The sequence below is a fragment of the Carassius carassius genome, chromosome 41 (genome assembly GCF_963082965.1).
Source record: "Carassius carassius chromosome 41, fCarCar2.1, whole genome shotgun sequence".
Taxonomy (NCBI): domain Eukaryota; kingdom Metazoa; phylum Chordata; class Actinopteri; order Cypriniformes; family Cyprinidae; genus Carassius; species Carassius carassius.
This window is the reverse complement of record NC_081795.1, coordinates 15,559,407-15,577,820: the sequence shown is the minus strand read 5'-3', so window position 1 is coordinate 15,577,820 and position 18,414 is coordinate 15,559,407. Positions and strand designations below refer to the sequence as shown.

At 35.3% G+C, this 18,414-nt stretch overlaps 2 protein-coding genes, 1 long non-coding RNA gene and 1 other non-coding gene across 7 annotated transcripts in view; 1 reads left to right on the top strand and 3 right to left on the bottom strand.

Moving 5' to 3' along the window:
- Positions 1 to 881: 881 nt before the first annotated feature.
- LOC132122848 (large ribosomal subunit protein bL28m-like) lies at positions 882 to 4,816 on the bottom strand. Of its 4 annotated transcripts, none has more exons than XM_059533327.1 (6): positions 4,581 to 4,816; positions 2,586 to 2,888; positions 2,313 to 2,465; positions 1,398 to 1,532; positions 1,204 to 1,293; positions 882 to 1,126 (listed from the first exon to the last, which is right to left on the bottom strand). In XM_059533327.1, exons 2-6 carry the CDS (start codon positions 2,871 to 2,873, stop codon positions 1,031 to 1,033), a joined length of 762 nt encoding a protein of 253 aa, XP_059389310.1. In that variant the 5' UTR covers positions 2,874 to 2,888; positions 4,581 to 4,816; the 3' UTR covers positions 882 to 1,030. The 4 variants fall into 4 exon arrangements, with proteins under 4 accessions (XP_059389310.1, XP_059389308.1, XP_059389311.1 ...); XM_059533325.1 differs by having other exon boundaries at positions 1,398 to 1,535; positions 4,581 to 4,814; XM_059533328.1 differs by having other exon boundaries at positions 1,204 to 1,290; positions 4,581 to 4,803.
- The window catches only part of LOC132122849 (uncharacterized), an 87,876-nt gene continuing 74,274 nt past the window's right edge, over positions 4,813 to 18,414 (top strand). Inside the window, exon 1 of the long non-coding RNA XR_009426440.1 lies at positions 4,813 to 4,926. This is a non-coding gene — a long non-coding RNA (uncharacterized LOC132122849). The remainder of the gene's footprint in view (positions 4,927 to 18,414) is intronic.
- trnastop-uca (transfer RNA opal suppressor (anticodon UCA)) lies at positions 4,829 to 4,915 on the bottom strand. The gene has a single exon. It is a non-coding gene; the product is annotated as a tRNA-Sec (tRNA).
- Positions 9,464 to 17,851, bottom strand: LOC132122847 (cullin-5). Its single transcript, XM_059533324.1, has 19 exons — positions 17,735 to 17,851; positions 16,183 to 16,292; positions 15,989 to 16,088; positions 15,733 to 15,909; positions 15,508 to 15,649; positions 15,285 to 15,430; positions 15,062 to 15,142; positions 14,785 to 14,878; positions 13,963 to 14,093; positions 13,664 to 13,771; positions 13,325 to 13,389; positions 12,389 to 12,521; positions 12,170 to 12,301; positions 11,954 to 12,077; positions 11,634 to 11,809; positions 11,387 to 11,548; positions 10,734 to 10,852; positions 10,506 to 10,629; positions 9,464 to 10,142 (listed from the first exon to the last, which is right to left on the bottom strand). The coding sequence occupies exons 1-19, from the start codon at positions 17,750 to 17,752 to the stop codon at positions 9,948 to 9,950; spliced, it is 2,337 nt and encodes a 778-aa protein (XP_059389307.1). The 5' UTR covers positions 17,753 to 17,851; the 3' UTR covers positions 9,464 to 9,947.

Sequence of the window (18,414 nt, the reverse complement as noted above, 5' to 3'; positions counted from 1 at the left end):
CGACGTCCAGTCTTTCGTCAGATTTTAAGAATTAAGCTTAAATTGTTGCTTTAAGTTATTTTATTCAAGCTTTCATTATTACCAACTAGCCTAATTTTAGTTACTTTAAACAAAAGTTATATGTATGTGTGTGTTGCGGCTCCCGTGAGAAGTGATTTGACACCTTGGTTCACATGACTCAAGATGACAATGTGAACAACAAAGTTTGCGCTATCTCTCTGTCTGTATGTGTGTGTGTTGCAATGCTGTAAAGCCTCAAAGAAAGTCCAGTATTGTGCAATGGGACTGTATGGTGCCAAAAGGAAGGCTTTTAGACAACACATTTGCACTCCTAAAAAGCTACTTGCTTTAATTATTTTGCAATGTGAATTCATGATTCTCAATTTATTTGTTCAGAATGTAATGCTGTCTCAGCTATTGAACAAGCAATAAGAGTGCTTAAAAGCATTAAGTTAATGAGTAAAAACATTTTAGACCCAATATTGGCACTTGATTCTATTTTGTTATTTTATCGACAACAGTTCCAGAAATGTGTAAATAATATGTATAAGTAGCTTGAATAAAGCATCATTGAAAAATGCTCACCAATAATAAACAGACTTCTCAAAAAAACATCTATATTTGTAAATCATAATAAATATCCTCATTACATGCTGCATCAAGCTAACAATTTATAATTCCCACAACTAGAACCTTCCAGGAAAGTTCTGATAGTTGTAAATAAATAAATCTATAATGAACCTTTTCTGAAATTCTGAGAACATTAGAGAACATTCCTAGAAAGTCAGGATATGGTTTCTAAAGGATAACTAAATGGGAACCAATGTTAGTAGGACATTCTGGTTTCCAAACAGCCAGAAAATAAGGAAATTCCAGTCAGATTAGCTGATGCAATTTATTATGAAGTAAAAATGACATATGTACAGAAAATAAGAACGTTGTTGGTGATGTTAGTACAAAATAAATACATTATTGTTTACTCTTCAGACTGTGTGACTGACATGGAGGATGGAAGAGAAGAGAACAGTCATCATTTTTTCTCCACAATCTGAGGCTCTGAGAGCTTCTTAATGGTGAGCTCCTCCACAAGCTTCTTCACCAAACTGTGGTGAAGAGGCTCTGGATCCTGAGAACGAGAAAACGGAGTATTATTTATCTGATCAGACAGCGATCGGACATGCAGTGACCATCTTTTATATTCACCTTCTTTTCCAGTAGCCTCTGTTTCTCTATGGCTTCCTCTAGACTCAAGCCGACCCATTCAGCCTCCTCCTCCGGGATCTCAAACTGCTGCTTGTAAGAATTGAAAGAAAGGAAGAAAACACACAGGATGATCATCAACAACATATGGCTGCAAATATATGTACAGAACCACATAATAAATAAACTCATCTCACTTTGTAGCGGTTGTAGATTTTTTCCCTGCGAGACGGATCGTCGGGGTACAAATCCGTGTCTTTCCGTGCCAGACGTAAAAGCATTGCACGTTTTAGATCCATTCCAAACTTGGAGTTCAAATCTTGCTTTGGGGTCTGCTTTAAAAGAGATACACAATATATATGGACCACATTTTGCTATAAGATTTTTTCGTATAAATTATTTAAAAAATTGATTCATATATTAATGGTTACAATACACTAAAGCGAGTGACCCTTTACACATGAGAATATTAACTGTATTCTATATTTAGTAAATGACATTTTACACAATAATGTAATAATAAATATAATAAAAAATATATATATCTATACAAACAACATTATTATATAAAAATATTTAAATTCATCCAAAATAATAAAACATTAATAGCCAAAGACTTGTGAGGACTTGGAATAGTTTAAATCATTTTATGCAAGATACTTGAATATATAAAAATATATTAGACAAAACTACTATCATAGTTTTGTAAAATAAGACATACTAAATGCCACAGATATGTGTACTTCATTTTTTTTATTTATAATAAAATTATATACAATTATAAATACATTTTATACAATATATTCCATAAGCACATATTATTATATCCATTTTTTGTATGTATTTTTGTAATGCCAAATACCACTTTTTTATAAATATAATAATAAATACACTATATATATATATATATATATATATATATATATATATATATATATATATATATATATATTACTATCATAAACATCAAACTTTAATTTTTAATTTGTGAAATTTCAATTTTTGTAAAATGATAAAAGACATTGAAAACAACACTTTTTTTCTGAGGACCTCAAAAAAAAAAAATTTATAGTAAACAAACTTTTGAAGACTGCTCACCAGGTGAGCCTCACCTTCAGAATGTAGAAGTCAAAGCCAAAAGCAGCGTCAATAAGGTCCAGTGTGCGAGCGGTGACTGTTACAGTGAACTTTTGGTCGAGGATCTCACTGTACAGCTCTCTGTTAAACAGCTGCGGCTTCCAGGTTTTGCGCAGTCTTGTAGAAAGCTGGTGTGACAAGTACATATTACATTCTGAGATGTCGTCTTCAGGAAACATTCAGATTTATCCACTATTCAAATAAAAGAACCCAAATCAATAGTCATTATTACTGTAGTACAATATTACCTTGTCATCTTTGGCATATCTGAAGCCAGATATCCAGCCTTCTCCCCCCCAGAGTCCGCTCTGTGATTCAGGCGGATAATAAACAGGGACAGGCACATCCTGGACTCGCTCTCTGTGTCCAGTTTTAGGACTGAGTCTGTATTTGACACCCAGTGGTTTCCAGTGCACAGGAGTAGGAGGGGTAGTGTCCTGCAGAGAACGCAGGTAGTGCTGGGGTAAACGGGCGTAGATGCCCTTCTGCAGCTTCAGGACTTCCCAGATTTTTGGCGGATATTTGTGTAGAGGCATTTTATCTGACAAAACCTTACAAAGAACGGTAGAATAGGTACATAAATCACACACATCCATGCATCGCACACACGCTTTTACTCTATTATCTATCTAGAGATATATATATAATATATATATATATATATATATATATATATATATATATATATATATATATATATATATATATACACACACACATATAGATATATACACATATGTGCATATAAAAATAATAAGAATTTGTGTATGCAAATTGAATAATATCCAAGGTACATATTTCTGGTAACTGTGCAGTTAATTCTCATATTGTATTTTCAGAATGTTTTGTAATATTTGTCCTCTCCCCAAATTTGTCACTACCGAAACACAGTAATAATAATGTAATTATTATTTCAGTTATAATGACAGTTATAATGAGTTTGCTTACATCTACATTGCAACTTTTTTTTTTTTTTGCTATTTTATTTACATTTTTTTCAGAGGTAAATCAATAATTACATTTTTATATTATATTACATTTATATTTTATATTACATTTTTAACAATATTTCAAGCTTAATTTATGAGATTTGTTGTATTTTTTATCAAATTTTTCTTTGTAAAAGGCAAAAGTTGATCGTACTGATTTTAAAGTTAAGGATTCATTCGTTTGAATTTACATTGAACCAAATCATATCATCTTAGTTGATAATTCAGTATAATTTATTTTTGACAAAACATGTTTCGGTAGTGACAGTAATGCTTTGGTAGTGAACACATCACATTACAGAATTTTAACTTGCATACTAAAATGTAAATTTAAAAATACAAAAATTTCCCCCAAATATGACGATTGTGTGTTCCCTTTCATCACTCCTGAAACAATGATGACATGTTTCGGTCCTGGCTGTTTCGGTGGTGACGATTTTATGGGATAACAACCCCCCAGAAAAAACAAAAAACAAAGATGTCACTACCAAAACTTTAGATCCTAAAGATGCTAATCAGCACATGTTTAACTAGCACGGTTCTGACCAGATGTACATACATAAAAATTTTATTATAACAATAACTCCCCAAAAAAGGGTTCCTAATTGCAGGAAAAAGGTGTTCGGTAGTTATGCTCATTAGATTTACACATATTTTTCAGACTTCTGAACAAATTTAGCTCAGAATGATGGGGTCTATATCTACTCCCCTGTAGCTATGAGAGAGACGGACACATGAATATGTGCTGATCATAAATGTAGGAGTGTAGTTAATTTCAGTCTCAGCCAATGGAGTAACACATGCACTGTTTCGGTAGTGACATGGATAATGCATGACACTTTTTTATTTAATTTACAAAGAATTCATTTTAATAAATATTTGTTTTGAGCTTGTTTATATGTTTAAAAAGAACAAAGGAAAAAAAATACAAAAATATGACTTCAATTTACTAAAGTTTAAAGTACCCTTTGTTTTACAGGCTCTATATTAAGCTTAGTGATATTTTAAATATTATTGTGTGTTTCAATAGATAATAGAAGGATCTTAGTAAATATCTAAGATTTGAATACACTTTTTAAATATGTTTTTTGGTTGTGGGACAGCAGTTTGCACCAATTCTGTAGAATGGCCCATTTATGATAAGCTAACCGTTACAGCCAAAGATGCAAATATACGCTTTATAATATAACAAATCTAAAGATTCAAAACTAATAACGATAAGGGAAAGGCATGTGTACCGTTCAGCATTCTTACCGTGCAAAGACGCGAACGGAGAATAATTGATTTATTTTACATGCTCAGTGTTAGCCTGCTAGCCTCTCAGTGCAGCACGCGCTGTCAAGCTAACCAAGGGCAGCTCACGTCATTTCCTGTGACAAACTGGAGGGTTTACGTCATTGGTTGGTTGGTGGCTCGGCTGAGCTTCCGGAGGTTTGCCAGCAGGGGTCTACAACATTAGCATTTTACCAAAAACGTATGTGAGAGACGCTTCTTTCCCATCACGCCCGAAAGGTGGAATTGAACCACTCTGCCGCTAGGCAGCTACAGGTTTGAAGCCTGCACCCCGGACCACCGAGGTTCATCCGGGCATTTTAAGCAGGTGAGACCGCGTCAATATAAAGCTCTCTGCTGCGCTGTGTGTTACAGCCACGGTGAGAGTAAATTGTGAACCTGTATTTAACAGCATATCATGATTACTTTATCATATATTGTTGCCTTCTGTGTCATGAAGTTTAAAGAAATACGAAATGTGCAGAAATTCTACATTAAAACCAGTTGCAGCACATGCTAATTTATTACTTTCTATTGGTTCAGGAGTTGGGCGGAGATTTACACACTTCCCTTGTTTTTGTTAATCATTCTTTGCTGTGAATTAAAACCAAAACAAATCTTTTGCATTATATAATGCTATTTCTAGATTTAAGAAAAGATAAAATAAAATAGAAAAAATAAAATTGTAATAAAACAATAAAATAATAACATTAAAATAAAAGATAAAATAAAATTTGCTTTTAGCATCAGCAAATGTGTGAATAAGGATGATGGGACATAAGGTCAAATTGGACAGCAGAACTATACAGAATTTATTTTCTTCTTTTTTGAGCCCTAGTTGTAAGACCACATAAATAAAATGGGATGCCCTCATAGAGGTGGGCGGGGCAGGCATCAAACAAAAGTTGACCTTGAAATGAATGAACTGAGGAAAATGACATAAGGTTTTGCTAGTTTCCATAAGGTCCTAAAATTGTCATAGCTACTATAATATACAAACTTTAGTTGGAAACATAAATATGATGCACAACTTCTACTAAACTAGTAAAAAAAAACGTGCTAATATCATGTTTTATTTTCAGAATTAGCTTGGTTTTTTATTTTGTCCCATCCAAAGGCTTTGCTAATTAAGAAAATTATTGACCCTGTAATAGAGAACCATTGTATATGCTCTGTATGCTCTAAATAATGGTTCAACCTTTTTATTTGTGCAAACCCTAATCAACAACAAAAATATTAACAAACTAACTAGATTTTGCTAAAATAAAAATTCAGAATTTGAAGCCTTCTAAAAATAAAAGCATTGTAGATGTTTTTTTTTTAACTGATTTTGTTGCAGTAATAAACCATATTCATATTTCTGTTAAAGGTTTGCAGGTTAAACGTGTTAATTGGTGATGGGTCCACCCAATTATTGTTATTTTTTTTATACCTGCATTTTTTTTTTACTTGTCTATTTGATTTTTAAAAGTTTTCAGTGACTTTTGTACTTCAAGCCTTCTTTTACCTCAGTTGCATGTGTTGTATGAACTGTGGATGGATTAATGAACTAAGAAATAAAAGTTGAACGGAAATAAACATGGACTCGTAATGATGATGATCAGAAAAGGAAATATTGCATATAAAATTATATCAAAGTATAAACTAACTTGTGCAATTCAGTAAATATTCTTACACTACCCTAAATCAATGACAAAATGTGCTGTCCCAATCACCCAAATGTTACCTAAAAAAGATTTTATGTCTCAGTTTACAGAAAGGTGTCCGTCACACATCCTTTCATTATAATTTAACATTGTTTCCTCCTTAAATGGCTAGTTAACATATTCAATATTACTGAAATGTATCATGTGTTGGGCTGATATTTTTAATTTATGGCAAGAAACCATGCACAAGATAACTGATTAAGACTCAAAGAGCATTTAGTTCAATTTGAAACTATCAACTCATTCACAGTCAATTTGCTGTTGTTTCTAAATATGCTATATTTAATTTAGTCAGTTTTTAAGACAAAAAAAAAAAAACAACCTTTAATTGATCATGAACTAATTTGACTCGCTAAAACATTCTAACATCTAAACATGCTTTATATTATATGTTTAGGTTATTGTGAAAAAAAAAACCCTCGTATTAGCCTCATTCAAATGGTTTATTTCTTCAGTAAATAAATTATGCAACATTACAACAAAAAAATAAAAATAAATAAAAATAAAATGGAAAAATCCATTGCATGAAAATGGTTCACTCACACTGCAAGAAACAGCATCCATTCCAGATCTTGGCTGTACATTGGCACACAATCACCTCATACTTATCATTAATTCCCAAATATTCTTGAAGCTTTCAAAGCTCCAGGCAAGAAATCTTGAAAACAGTCACAGGCAGAGCATACACTCCTTCTCAGAACTACACTTACATTTGACTTGTTGTAACAGCAGTGTGTCACACTACAGGGAACTAGTGTGTTCAGTTTTCTGCTGAACCGTTTACCAGAAAGTGTTTGTGGGAAGTAACTGCGGAACTATCTTCATCTATAACATATTAATACTTATAACTGTCCAGTTCACTATGAATATTAACCATCACCAGAACATATCTGTATAAGTATAAAGTGACCTGATTAATGATGATGTTTCTAAAAATAAAAACAAAGACAAACCTTTACATTTTAGTCTGTTTGGATCAGCTGTAATGAACAAAATTCTTAGACTGTGACAAAGATAGAAGACACGCTACAAAACAGCAGAGTGATAAATAAGACAAACGACTCTCCTCTTGGTATGAGATAAAGTGGTGTCAAAAAGGACAGTAAGGGCACATAACCAGTACAGTATTAGAAAGAAGGCAATACTGTTGTTACTCATGAAATACAATTTCAGTATAATATAATCAATAGTGAGTGGTTATATGTGTATGCAACTTTATTAGAGAAAATTCCATCAACATATATATAAAAAAAAAAATCTTCTTTCACGCTCACTTATTGCATTATACCACTGAATGTTGTGCACACTGACTTTATTACTGGAACATACCATGTGCAACAGAGAATATGTATAAATTTGCAAACAATAAAGTATAATTCATAATTTCATGTAGCATTCCCTCGCAAGGTCATTCACACCATTTTTATTCAGTTTCATCATCTTCCACTACAATGAACTGAAATTTCAGCTTTTGGGACTGGATTTCGTTTGATGGCATACACAGAAAACCCCAGCTGTCTTAAGAATAACACAAGCACCGACAAAACTCCAACTGTGATTGATAAATATGAAAATCATAGTGCTTGTCCTAATAAAATTATATGTATTTACCTAGAGAATTTGCTGGAGGAAAACATACAGCCAGCAGAAACATTTTTAAATTCCAAAAATTAAACTGCATAAACGTAACAGGATATTACAGCACCCTGTTGTAAAAGGCTCCTAAACGTGCGCGCGCGCACACACACACACACACACACACACACACACACACACTCAAACATGCTTAAGTTATCAATAAATAAAGTGGACAATCAAATAACACAATGTTCTCAAACACTGTTGTTCATCTGGATCTTATAAAGAACAGCTTTTCAATACAATCGAAGGGAACCTTTTCACCATTTTGAATTACAATGTGAAATGAAACACTGAGGATACAAATGAGTGACTGTGCAGCATTAAAAACAGACAAAAACAAACATAATTCACAGAAAATGCCATAGTGGAGATGGACAGTTGAACTGCAGCAATGTTATAAAAATATCAGTGAGCATTTTATTGGGACGCCATCATGTTGTCATTACTCGCCTCATTAGATTGAGTGTTTCGAGGTTGGATATGAATGTTCAATCACATCTAGATGTCATCAGCCAGTAAAAATGATATTTTTGTTGTTCTTTTTATTGAGGATACACTGGCAGGCTGATGTATAGTAAACACATTGGTGTTTGATTGAACCATCACCATAAACCCAATGAAAAACTACATCCCAAACTGACCAGACATGATCAATATATGAAATCTACCTGCTAAATAAGAGTTAATACTTTTTTGCACTTATTTAAATGCTAATAATCAGGGGACCGTTCAATTGATTATAATAAACAGCTGATCATTAATTGCACAAGTTTGTTCATAGATACTCGGTCACAATAGGGTAATAATTAGTAAAGAAAACAATGACTTTAATAGATCCAACGTTATTTGATTTTGAGATCAGCACTCTTGTGCTTTGCTTTGGCAATATGTGATTAGCAAGAACCGCAAGGCAAATGAAAGTTAGCACAACCTATTTTTTAAAATAACGCTGCTCCACTTTACCTGAGGTTGAAGCAGTGCTTGCTTTATTCAGACTCCTGTAACTGTGCTTTACTGCTCGTTTACAGTCAGCCATGATGGGGCGATGATAATAAATCAGAGTTGTGGCTAAAATTCATCAGGTTTGATGAGTAGGCAATGTTACAGGACCTTAGTGGGGCCACCTCATCACAAGTTCATTATAAAAATCAGTTGGCATCTCAGTCACTATTTGAGACCGATAATGGAAAATTGAAAATTGAAAAAACACAAAAAAGAAACGGCAGCTGTTACACTGACGTTTTGACCAGGTGCACAAAAATAAAGCATGTACACTGAAAAAAACATCGCCACAGATTTTCTCTGCAGACGTTGACCCTTTGTGACCTATGAATGCCAAGTTGACTTTTCCTGGCATTTTAAAGAGTAACAATGTTGTCTAAACCTCTATTAGCCGATCAAATCTTTCATTTGCGATATTTTGACAAAGAAAATTAAAACAATGTGAAAAACAACCCAAATAAATCCATGCTGACATGTTGTGGCAGAGTGTGAAAAGTGCTAATGCTAGTCCGATGGTGGGACGGCTCTCACTTCGGGTTGCGCAGTGAAGATGGGACAGGGTGAGGTCCAGACAGAGGATGTTTCGGGGGGGGGAGACACTCGTAGCACAGCACACACAAATAAGTCCTGGGATGAATGTGACATTCCCACTGACCGCATGCTGCTGGAGATGTACACATACAAAAAGGCAATCGGCCCACCATGCATACTGACTACCAATGGCAAAAATAGAATCCTTTTGTCATTATTCCCATTTTTTTTAAGTCTCCTATCCCACTTGTCTTCATTGTAAGGCAGGGATTAAATTAAACTTTTTTTTTTAATAATTTTTTTTTTTATCTGGTGTGTGACTGTCTGTCGTTAAAACAAGCTCATGACTACACCACCAGAACAGCAGCCGAAGCAGTATCTTCATTACCACCCCTCCCCCGCTGCTGATCGTCGACAGGTATGCCGTCCTCCAGAACGGTCAGGGATCATCTCTGAAGTCATTTCTGTGTTACGCCATGTAGATGAATGTGTTAATGTCCGTTTCGTCTCTCTTGATGTACTTGTGTTCAATGAGCCACTCGATCTGTTCCTTGATCATTTTCTTCTGAGGGAGGAACATGTTCTTCAGGATCTCCACCAGCTCGGTCTGCAGCTGAGCGTTTGTGATCTTCTTGCGCATCTTCATGATCTGAATGATGGCCTCCTGAGTTGTTGCAGTAGAAGAAACAAACGCATTAAGTGGAAAGTACACATTAAAGTACCATTGTTTATAGTTGAAAAAGAAACGAAGGAGATGTAACAATAGTACAAAGACATTTTTATCGGCATAACTTCTGTAGAGAATTAGCACGGACACTGAACAAGGAAACTTTCTAGATTTTCATCTCGAGTGCCTCTGTTCGCACACACAGCCTACGATCAAATAGATTAAATTAGGCTGTATGCCTACGCTAAGCATTTAGATCAAAACTGAAGTATACTTTGGATAAACTTTTGGGAAGTATACTAGTGACTAGTGTTCATAAAAAAAAAAGAGGACTAGTAATGTTTTTTTGATGTTTCATACCTGTGTTCTTAATATTCTAAGCTGGACGATGCCTTCGTTCTCCTCTTCTTTCATTCGCTCAGTTGTCAGCTGTAATCGGCCAATTAGGTTTATTTTCCCCCTCTTTTGAACCTTGGTGTTTTTTCTGAGGAGAAACCAAAATATTATTATTATTATCATCATTATTTCCAAATAAAAGCACAACTTCTAAGTAAATGAAAGAGCAAGCAGGAGAGGACATGTTCTTACATCAAGGAGAATTCCTGGTTAACGAAAAACAATGTACTGTCTGTGAAGTCTTTGGGAGAGCTCACTTGAGGTTCATATAACAGCACTTGGCGTTTGAGCTTTGGGAAGGCAACGAGAGACTGTACAAAAAGACAGAAAAAACAAAAGCTAGGCAGCTTGGACAGTACCGTAAGGTTGTCAAAAGTACCGACTTCGGTACCAGTCGGTACTGAAATTTAAACAATGTGACAATACCAGCATTTCCAGCTAGCATTTTGAGCGGACTCTTAAACGCCTCTGATTGGCCATTGGCTACAGTGATCAGCGTTTTACGCTTTTCACCATCTTATTAGCTGATCCCTAATAGATTATCCCTGCTTATAAACGGATTTGCTGATAGACGCGGCTTTCAAACTCTCCTGTGTGTATCTTTGTGAGCGCTTGGTGAAGAGTGTGAAGCGCTGATCTTCGTAGCCAATCACAGCCATATCTGTTAAGCACGTGAACACAATGGTCAATCAGAGGTGTTAAAGAATCAACTCAACAGCGCTAGCGGGAAATGCTGGTACTGTCACATTTTTTTAAAGTCTGTACTTCTGACAACACTACAGTACAGAAGAAATATCATAAATATCTAATGGAATAACACGCAATATATCCAGTCATGTTCTTACCCAAAGAGTTCGTCTCAGTTCAGCATCAGGCAGCTCAGTGGCAAGTTTCAGGTTCTCAAAACTGATCTTCTCTCGTGGTCTTTGGTTCCAGGCAAAAAGTACAGCCAGCTGAAAGGTCGTGACCTCCAGGTCGTACTGCCCTACTTCATTCTTGAAAGTGATCTACCGGAGAGCACACAGACTGATTAGATGCAAGCTACTACAAATCACTACTAAGCACTTAACTTAGTGCATAAAATAAACCCACAATGCCATTGGACATGAGGTGGTGCCAGTGGAGCTTGCGGCCGCTGTGGTTCTTCTTGTAGAAGTCTTCTACCTCAGGAATGAGGTCTTCCAGCTCGGTGGGCAGAGACACAAACACTTTCTCTGAGCTGCGTGACCACGCTCCAGCATTTAAGATCTTTATGTTGACAGAGTCCGCTGGGTAACCGAAGGGGTGTGAAAGAAACCACTTTTGATATATTTAATGCATCCTTGCTGAATATAAATATTAATTTATTTTAAACCCAGGTTAAAAAGCTAGTGTAAATCATAAATAGAGAGACAAACGGGCTTGTAGGTCACCTGGTAAAGCCAGCTTGTTGTGTTTGTGCATTTCCTTGAAAACCTGGTTAAGATCTTCGGACACTTTGATGTCCTGGAACATTCTAGCTAGCTTGTTCACATAGTCAGCAGGCATCCCAACTTCCTGAAACACATCAGAATGAAGCAAACAGTCAACCATTTGAGTATAAACCACTCAATTCCAAAACCACTCACTTATTTCTCTTTTATTCTTACCCTGAGCCACTCAACCATGTTCTCCTCAATCTCACTGTCCGCTGAGATGTCCAGGATCAGACGTCTGGTCAGGTGGGCTTTGTGGTACCTCATGAACACATCCTTATTCTGGACGTATTTTAACACGAGTAGCTATAGGAAAAAAGATTTCAAAACACTTAAGGACAATAACACAAGCACAGAGTCAACAACATGTGACTTTTTACAACAACCCCTTACCACTTCCTTCAGTTTGAGCTCGATCTCTTCTGAGGTCAGCTTTTTGCTGAGTGGTGTCTTTCTTAGCAGCATGTCACAATAGTTAGCCAGCAGCTCCGGACACTTCGATTCTGGTTGTGTTTTTAGGCCCACTCTGCATTTAAAAACATCAAACACAACTGATACAATACAGTAATGTGGATCACTAACACTCACCTGCAGGATGATCATATTTAATACCAAGACCATAAAATAATTTTTGTTACTGGAAATAAAATTTATTTTAAATTAAATTAAATATGAAAAAAAACAGCTCATCTTATTTCAGCTAGTGGCCACAGCAACTTATATCATTTTCTCATTTAGTTTATGGTAATGAACTGAACTGAAATAAAAATGGAATGAAAATGAAAACCATAAATGAAAACCATAAAGAAAAGACAAACCATATAGAGAAAAAAAAAATGACAAATCAAAATTAAAAATTACAAGAGAGCACAAATATGCTAAAATTAACATGTAATCACAAAACAAAAATCATCTCAAAATATTAATAAAAACTATATTATCTCAATGATACTAAAATAAAACAGCTCACTTACAAAGGGTGAAGACGTATTTCCACAACTAATTTTGTAAATCTAATGTTTTCTTACTCTTTCCATTATTTTAAAATGTAATGTACATTTATAACTAGACACTGTGTTATATTTCCTTGGTATTAAATTACAGAAAACTGGTTTATTCTGCTTCAAGAAACACAACGGTTGAGGGAGTGACAGCAAATTTGTCATAGATTTTTGTAAAGTTAACCTCTACCCTATAGAGGTTTACCCAACTTTGACTTCCGCTTCTGGGTTGCCTGTAAATGTGTCTATCAGTTCAGTAAGAAGGTTATTCTGCGCATCACACTTCAATGGACTGTCAACAGAAGCCCAGAAGGCTGCTCTTACTCACCCCTTCTGTTTCAATGGTAGCTCCAACTTAAATATTGTGGCATCATTCACAACTGCTTTGTACGCCTGCGGGGAAATGTAAAACTATATTTTAAACATCCTTTAAAAGGTATGCGAGATACAAAAACTTCATTCATTCAAAATAATAAACAACTCTATTAATTTTCCAGTAAAATCAACAGCATTTCAAATGGAGTTATTGTTATATAACCTTCCACTGTATTCCTGTGCCATCGCAGATCTCTAGTAACCATCTGCGGTGTGATCTAGTCAGGCAGGCTCCTTACTGAGACCAACTGTAAGACAGCGAGAACGAATATGGAAAGGGTGGCATGCTCACTTTGTCTCTGGCTGTAAGGAACCGAGGATCATCGTGGAACGCTTCCTTCACTAATTTACTAAATCGATTGAACAGAGTCAGGAGCTGCTCCACATACTTCTCAGAGTCCTGAGGAGAAACATCAGCACAAACCTCAACACCAGATGGGAATAAATCAAGTAAAACCAGGACCATTAATCAAATATTCATCTCATCAACAGTTCTCCTTTATTTATATTGTGAATAACAAGAACCAGCTGATGCACTAAAATTCATAAAACTCACAAAGTGTATAATAATTCTGCAAATGTTGTGCTCACAGTTGTGATGGTCTCGGCAGCGGCCACCATGTCTGCCAGTCCAGCACTGATGATGTGCTCCTCCAAGTCTTTCAACATGGGTTCAATCCCATTGGGCACTTTATCCATGAGAGAGAACATGAGATGCAGCTCTGTGGAAGAGGAGTTCACAGAGGTATAAAAGATTATATTTAGAGATATTATACACCTACGCAGTATGCAAATTAGGAATGCAAAGTCTATTTTTGTGGAAAGCACAGGACCATTTAAAAGCTTTGGGCCATCAAGTTTTTGTGATGAAAGAAATTGATGTTTTTATTCAGCAAGAACACATTTAATTGATCTAAAGAGACTTATTTATTTTTTTAAATAATTGCTATTCTTTTGCAATTTCTATTCATCAAAAAAATAAAAAAATATATATACATATATATATATATATATATATATATATATATATATATATGTCAGTTTCCACAAAAATATGAAATAGCACATGTTTTCAGATTACACTTGAACAGCAAATCAGCATATTAAAATGATTTCTGAAGGATCATGTGACACTGAAGACTGGAGTAATGACGCTGAAAAATTAGTTTTGCCATCATAGGAATACATTACATTTTAAAATATATTCAAATTCAAAACAGCTATTTTAATCGGTCTATTTTAAACCTCACAATATTAGTGTTTTTACTGTATTTTTGATCAAGTAAATGCAGCCTAATTGAGCATAAGAGACCCTAAGGACCCCCAAATTTGGAAGGGTAGTGTATCTAAAGCCTCAAAATGTCATTTTAGATATCAATCTAATATAAGATTTCAAAGTAGTTTCATACTCACTGTCAGTCTCATTTCGTTTGATCATGCCTGGACATTCAGCCAAAATGGTTTCTTTAAATGATGTCACCAGTGCATTCACACAACATTCCATAAGCTGAGGGAAAAGAAAAAATTACATATTAAACATTAAAAACAATATTACTTTTTACTTATTTTTACACAGAAAAACAGTAAAATATTTTAATGACTGATGCTCTATTTAATGCAAAAGTGTTCAATTCACTGCTTTATTTCTACACACAATGTACCATCGTTTAAAAGCCAATCATATACTCACTGCTTGTACAGAGTTACATTCACGTCTTGTCTCTAAATATCGTAGTGCACGTTTCTCCTCTTCTCTTAATTTAGTGTCTGCCTGTAAACAGAGACATGAGAATACATGGCAGTGAACACAAAAGCAGAGTGTTAGCATAACTCTCCTCTCGGCTATGCAATCGGATCCAGTCTGATTGGCTGAAGATCATGTATTCTTAAATCTGAAGTCTGGCAGGCCGTACATATTTCATGTAGTTCTGTACTCCGTTCTGCTGCAGGTAGGACGGCGCCTGGGTCCTGTAGAACCTCTCAGTGGAGTCTAGGTAGGCTTTCTCAAAGTTATCCCTGTAGATCTGCAGCTTATCATCAGGATTGGAGCACAGGTTCACTGAGAAAGAGATTCTTTTCAGTTTTCACGAATACAAAGATTCACTGGAGCCATTTAAAACGTGGAGTGGATCTCACCATATGATTCTCTGACCCCGATGACCAGCTGCGAGTCGAAAGCTTCTCCCAGCCGCTCGGCATGGACCAACTTCATCGCACTATCCTGCAATCTATTCTTGATGTTGGAGAATATAGATTCGTTCCAAGTATCCAGCATCAGCTTTGAGAACATAAAAAGCAGAACAAGCCGATGAATCCCATTCAAGGAAATCAACCTAAAAATCCCGCTTTTGTCTCACTCACCTTCCTAACAATGCTGTCCTCCACATTGGACTTCTTGTTGCTGCCCTGTTTGCCCATCAGGGTGATCTCCAGCTGGCAGAACGGTTTGGGCAGAATGTCACACTGTGTGAAGAACTTCCTCCACTCCACGATGTAAGCCTTGAGGAGCGCCGTGTCATCTTGGTGACTGAGCACTCGCTAAACACCAACGTTCAAGAATGAGACAAGATTCTGCTGAAGAACATCAACAGGTGGCTTACCCCTGAACCTTTCTTACCGCTTGAGCTTGTTTAATAAAATCTAAGATGTCCTCTTTGAGGGCCTGGTGGATCTTTGCCGGTCCTTTGTCATCCCATAGACAAACTGCATGAACATCTCTGTGAGAACCAAAGAGAACGGAAGACTGACTTGAGCATTCAGACTGAAGTTAATGTGCAGGATATAAAAAGATCTGAATTCATAGGGCCTTACGAGAAAAGATCAAACCACTGCTGCTTCGTTACAGACTCTTGGCGGAGCAATTTAAGGACAATGGGGCGCATAAGATCCCACTTGTCCTCAAACTGGAGGGAACCCTTGTTCTAAGCAAAAGGACATGGAAGAGGACACAGACAGTTAGAGAAAAACAGTGCGAGTGCATTCACATATAACGCAATGGAAGAACTCTCTGTCTAAACATGATCAGAAAATCAGAAGCCTGGTTGGAAATGCTTCTCAAAAAATAGAATTAGAATTCTTCTAATGTCTCTAAGAAACGTTGAAGTCTTAAGAGTTGTTTTTATTTATTTTTTTGATATTTAAATTAAATGTATTAATACCTAAAATAATTTTTTTATTATTATTTGTAATTTTAATTATTTATTTCTTCATTACTTTCTTATTTAGCTTTCAACATACATAAAAAGAAAAAAGTAAAATAATTCAAATTCACATGATTTAATTAACAAATAACAAAAACCTCAACTGTGGTTTAATATCTTAAATACTGCCACTAATAAAAGTTGTTTTCCTTTTTTTTTTAAATATTGTACTTTTTTATCAAGGAGACAGAGAAGAGCTTGAAATGAATTATGAGATATGACGATGACAAAAAAAAAAAAAAAACGGATAAATACCACTTGTGAACAAAATATTTTAGTGTGCAGAATTTCCAGTAACTTTAAAAGTGTACAATTGTTTTATTTTACCTATACAAGATGAATCAATGCTAGCTAATTAGTTTTAGCAAGAAAAATAAGTCTGTTTTTTAAAATGTCAAGCCCAACACAGACAGATAGCAAGTAACAGCAAATTCTCAAAAGACAGAAAGGTTTTTAATAAAATCTTATGACTTAAATTTTACAGATCTGCACAAATAGATAGCATTTTGGACATGGTGCATTTGAAAACATCCATGATGCAAACAATGTTGTCTAGGTAGGCAGCTCACTGGGTTTTAAGTCAAAGCCTCTGTATTGAACTGCATAAAATCACACTTCAACTATACGAGTGGAATGACTCTATTCTTTATTCTTTATTCATACTCACTGAATGATTTCTTGACATATTTGAAGTGCTTATAATATCTGACACTAGTGACATGACATGCGCATCTTTCCTTGGCTTACTACAACATGAAACTCTAAACAGTAACGGCATAGATACACATTATATTAGCTCAACTGTTAGCTTGGCCAATGATTAAATTACACTGAGTCTAACAACATGCGCGCTAACTGTCATCATAAACATGCCCCTTTATCATATATATTTATAAACAACATAACAGCGAAGGTCAACACCCACTGGAGTGATCGTGACTTTAACTCGTCTGCATGCAGTGGAATATTATTGTGATTATTAGCTTTATTAATGTCAGCTAGCTCACAGCCTGCTAGCTAAACGCAGACTCTCGTATAAACTCACTGGACGTGCTCGTCCGAGCAAGCCGCTAAATCACAGTGGTAACAACATAAACATTTGAAAGCTATAGGCATGACTGTTAATGGAGAATTCGGAGGCAACGATCTAAAGTGTTTCTTACCTTTAACAAATTAGACATCGCCGTGTTTCCTTAACTTATCCCCTCGCCCGTTCTCGCGAGATTTGGTTCGGTATCAGAACTGGTGATGGGATCTCCAATTCATTTCGGCGAATGGACCTTTATACAGTCTATGGTCGCAATGTGCCTTCTACGCCCTTAACCCTCTGGGCTTCTTCGTAAATGGGTCACACTTAGCTTCCTCCCGCCCGAAAACGGGCGAAGCCTTAAAATTGTACTTTACTTTTTCCCAGGATAACCAATCAAATATATTTTTGTTCTATAATGTTTTCTGATTATTATTTAGAATTTTTAGAATTTTTTATGATACTTTGAATTAATTATATAATTTTTATGAGCTATTTTTTCCATTAGAATTAATATATCATTTTTTATTTTATTTTTATTAAAAAAAAATTTCAATAAATGCAGCATTTCACATCAAAATAGAGTGCCAGCCTAAAAAAAATGTTCCAGGAGAAGAACTTCATCTAGTGGCTTTAAAAAATAGCCACTTTTGTGTAATGTCCTGTACCAGCCTGTAGGCTGTCTATAGCTTCCTATATATCCTATATAGAAAGGCTTTTTGATTCCTTTTGTTGTTTTAGACATGATTTCTCTATCTTATTCGTTTTTTTTAAATTTAGATATACATTTAGATATTCTAAAAGATGATTACTTTA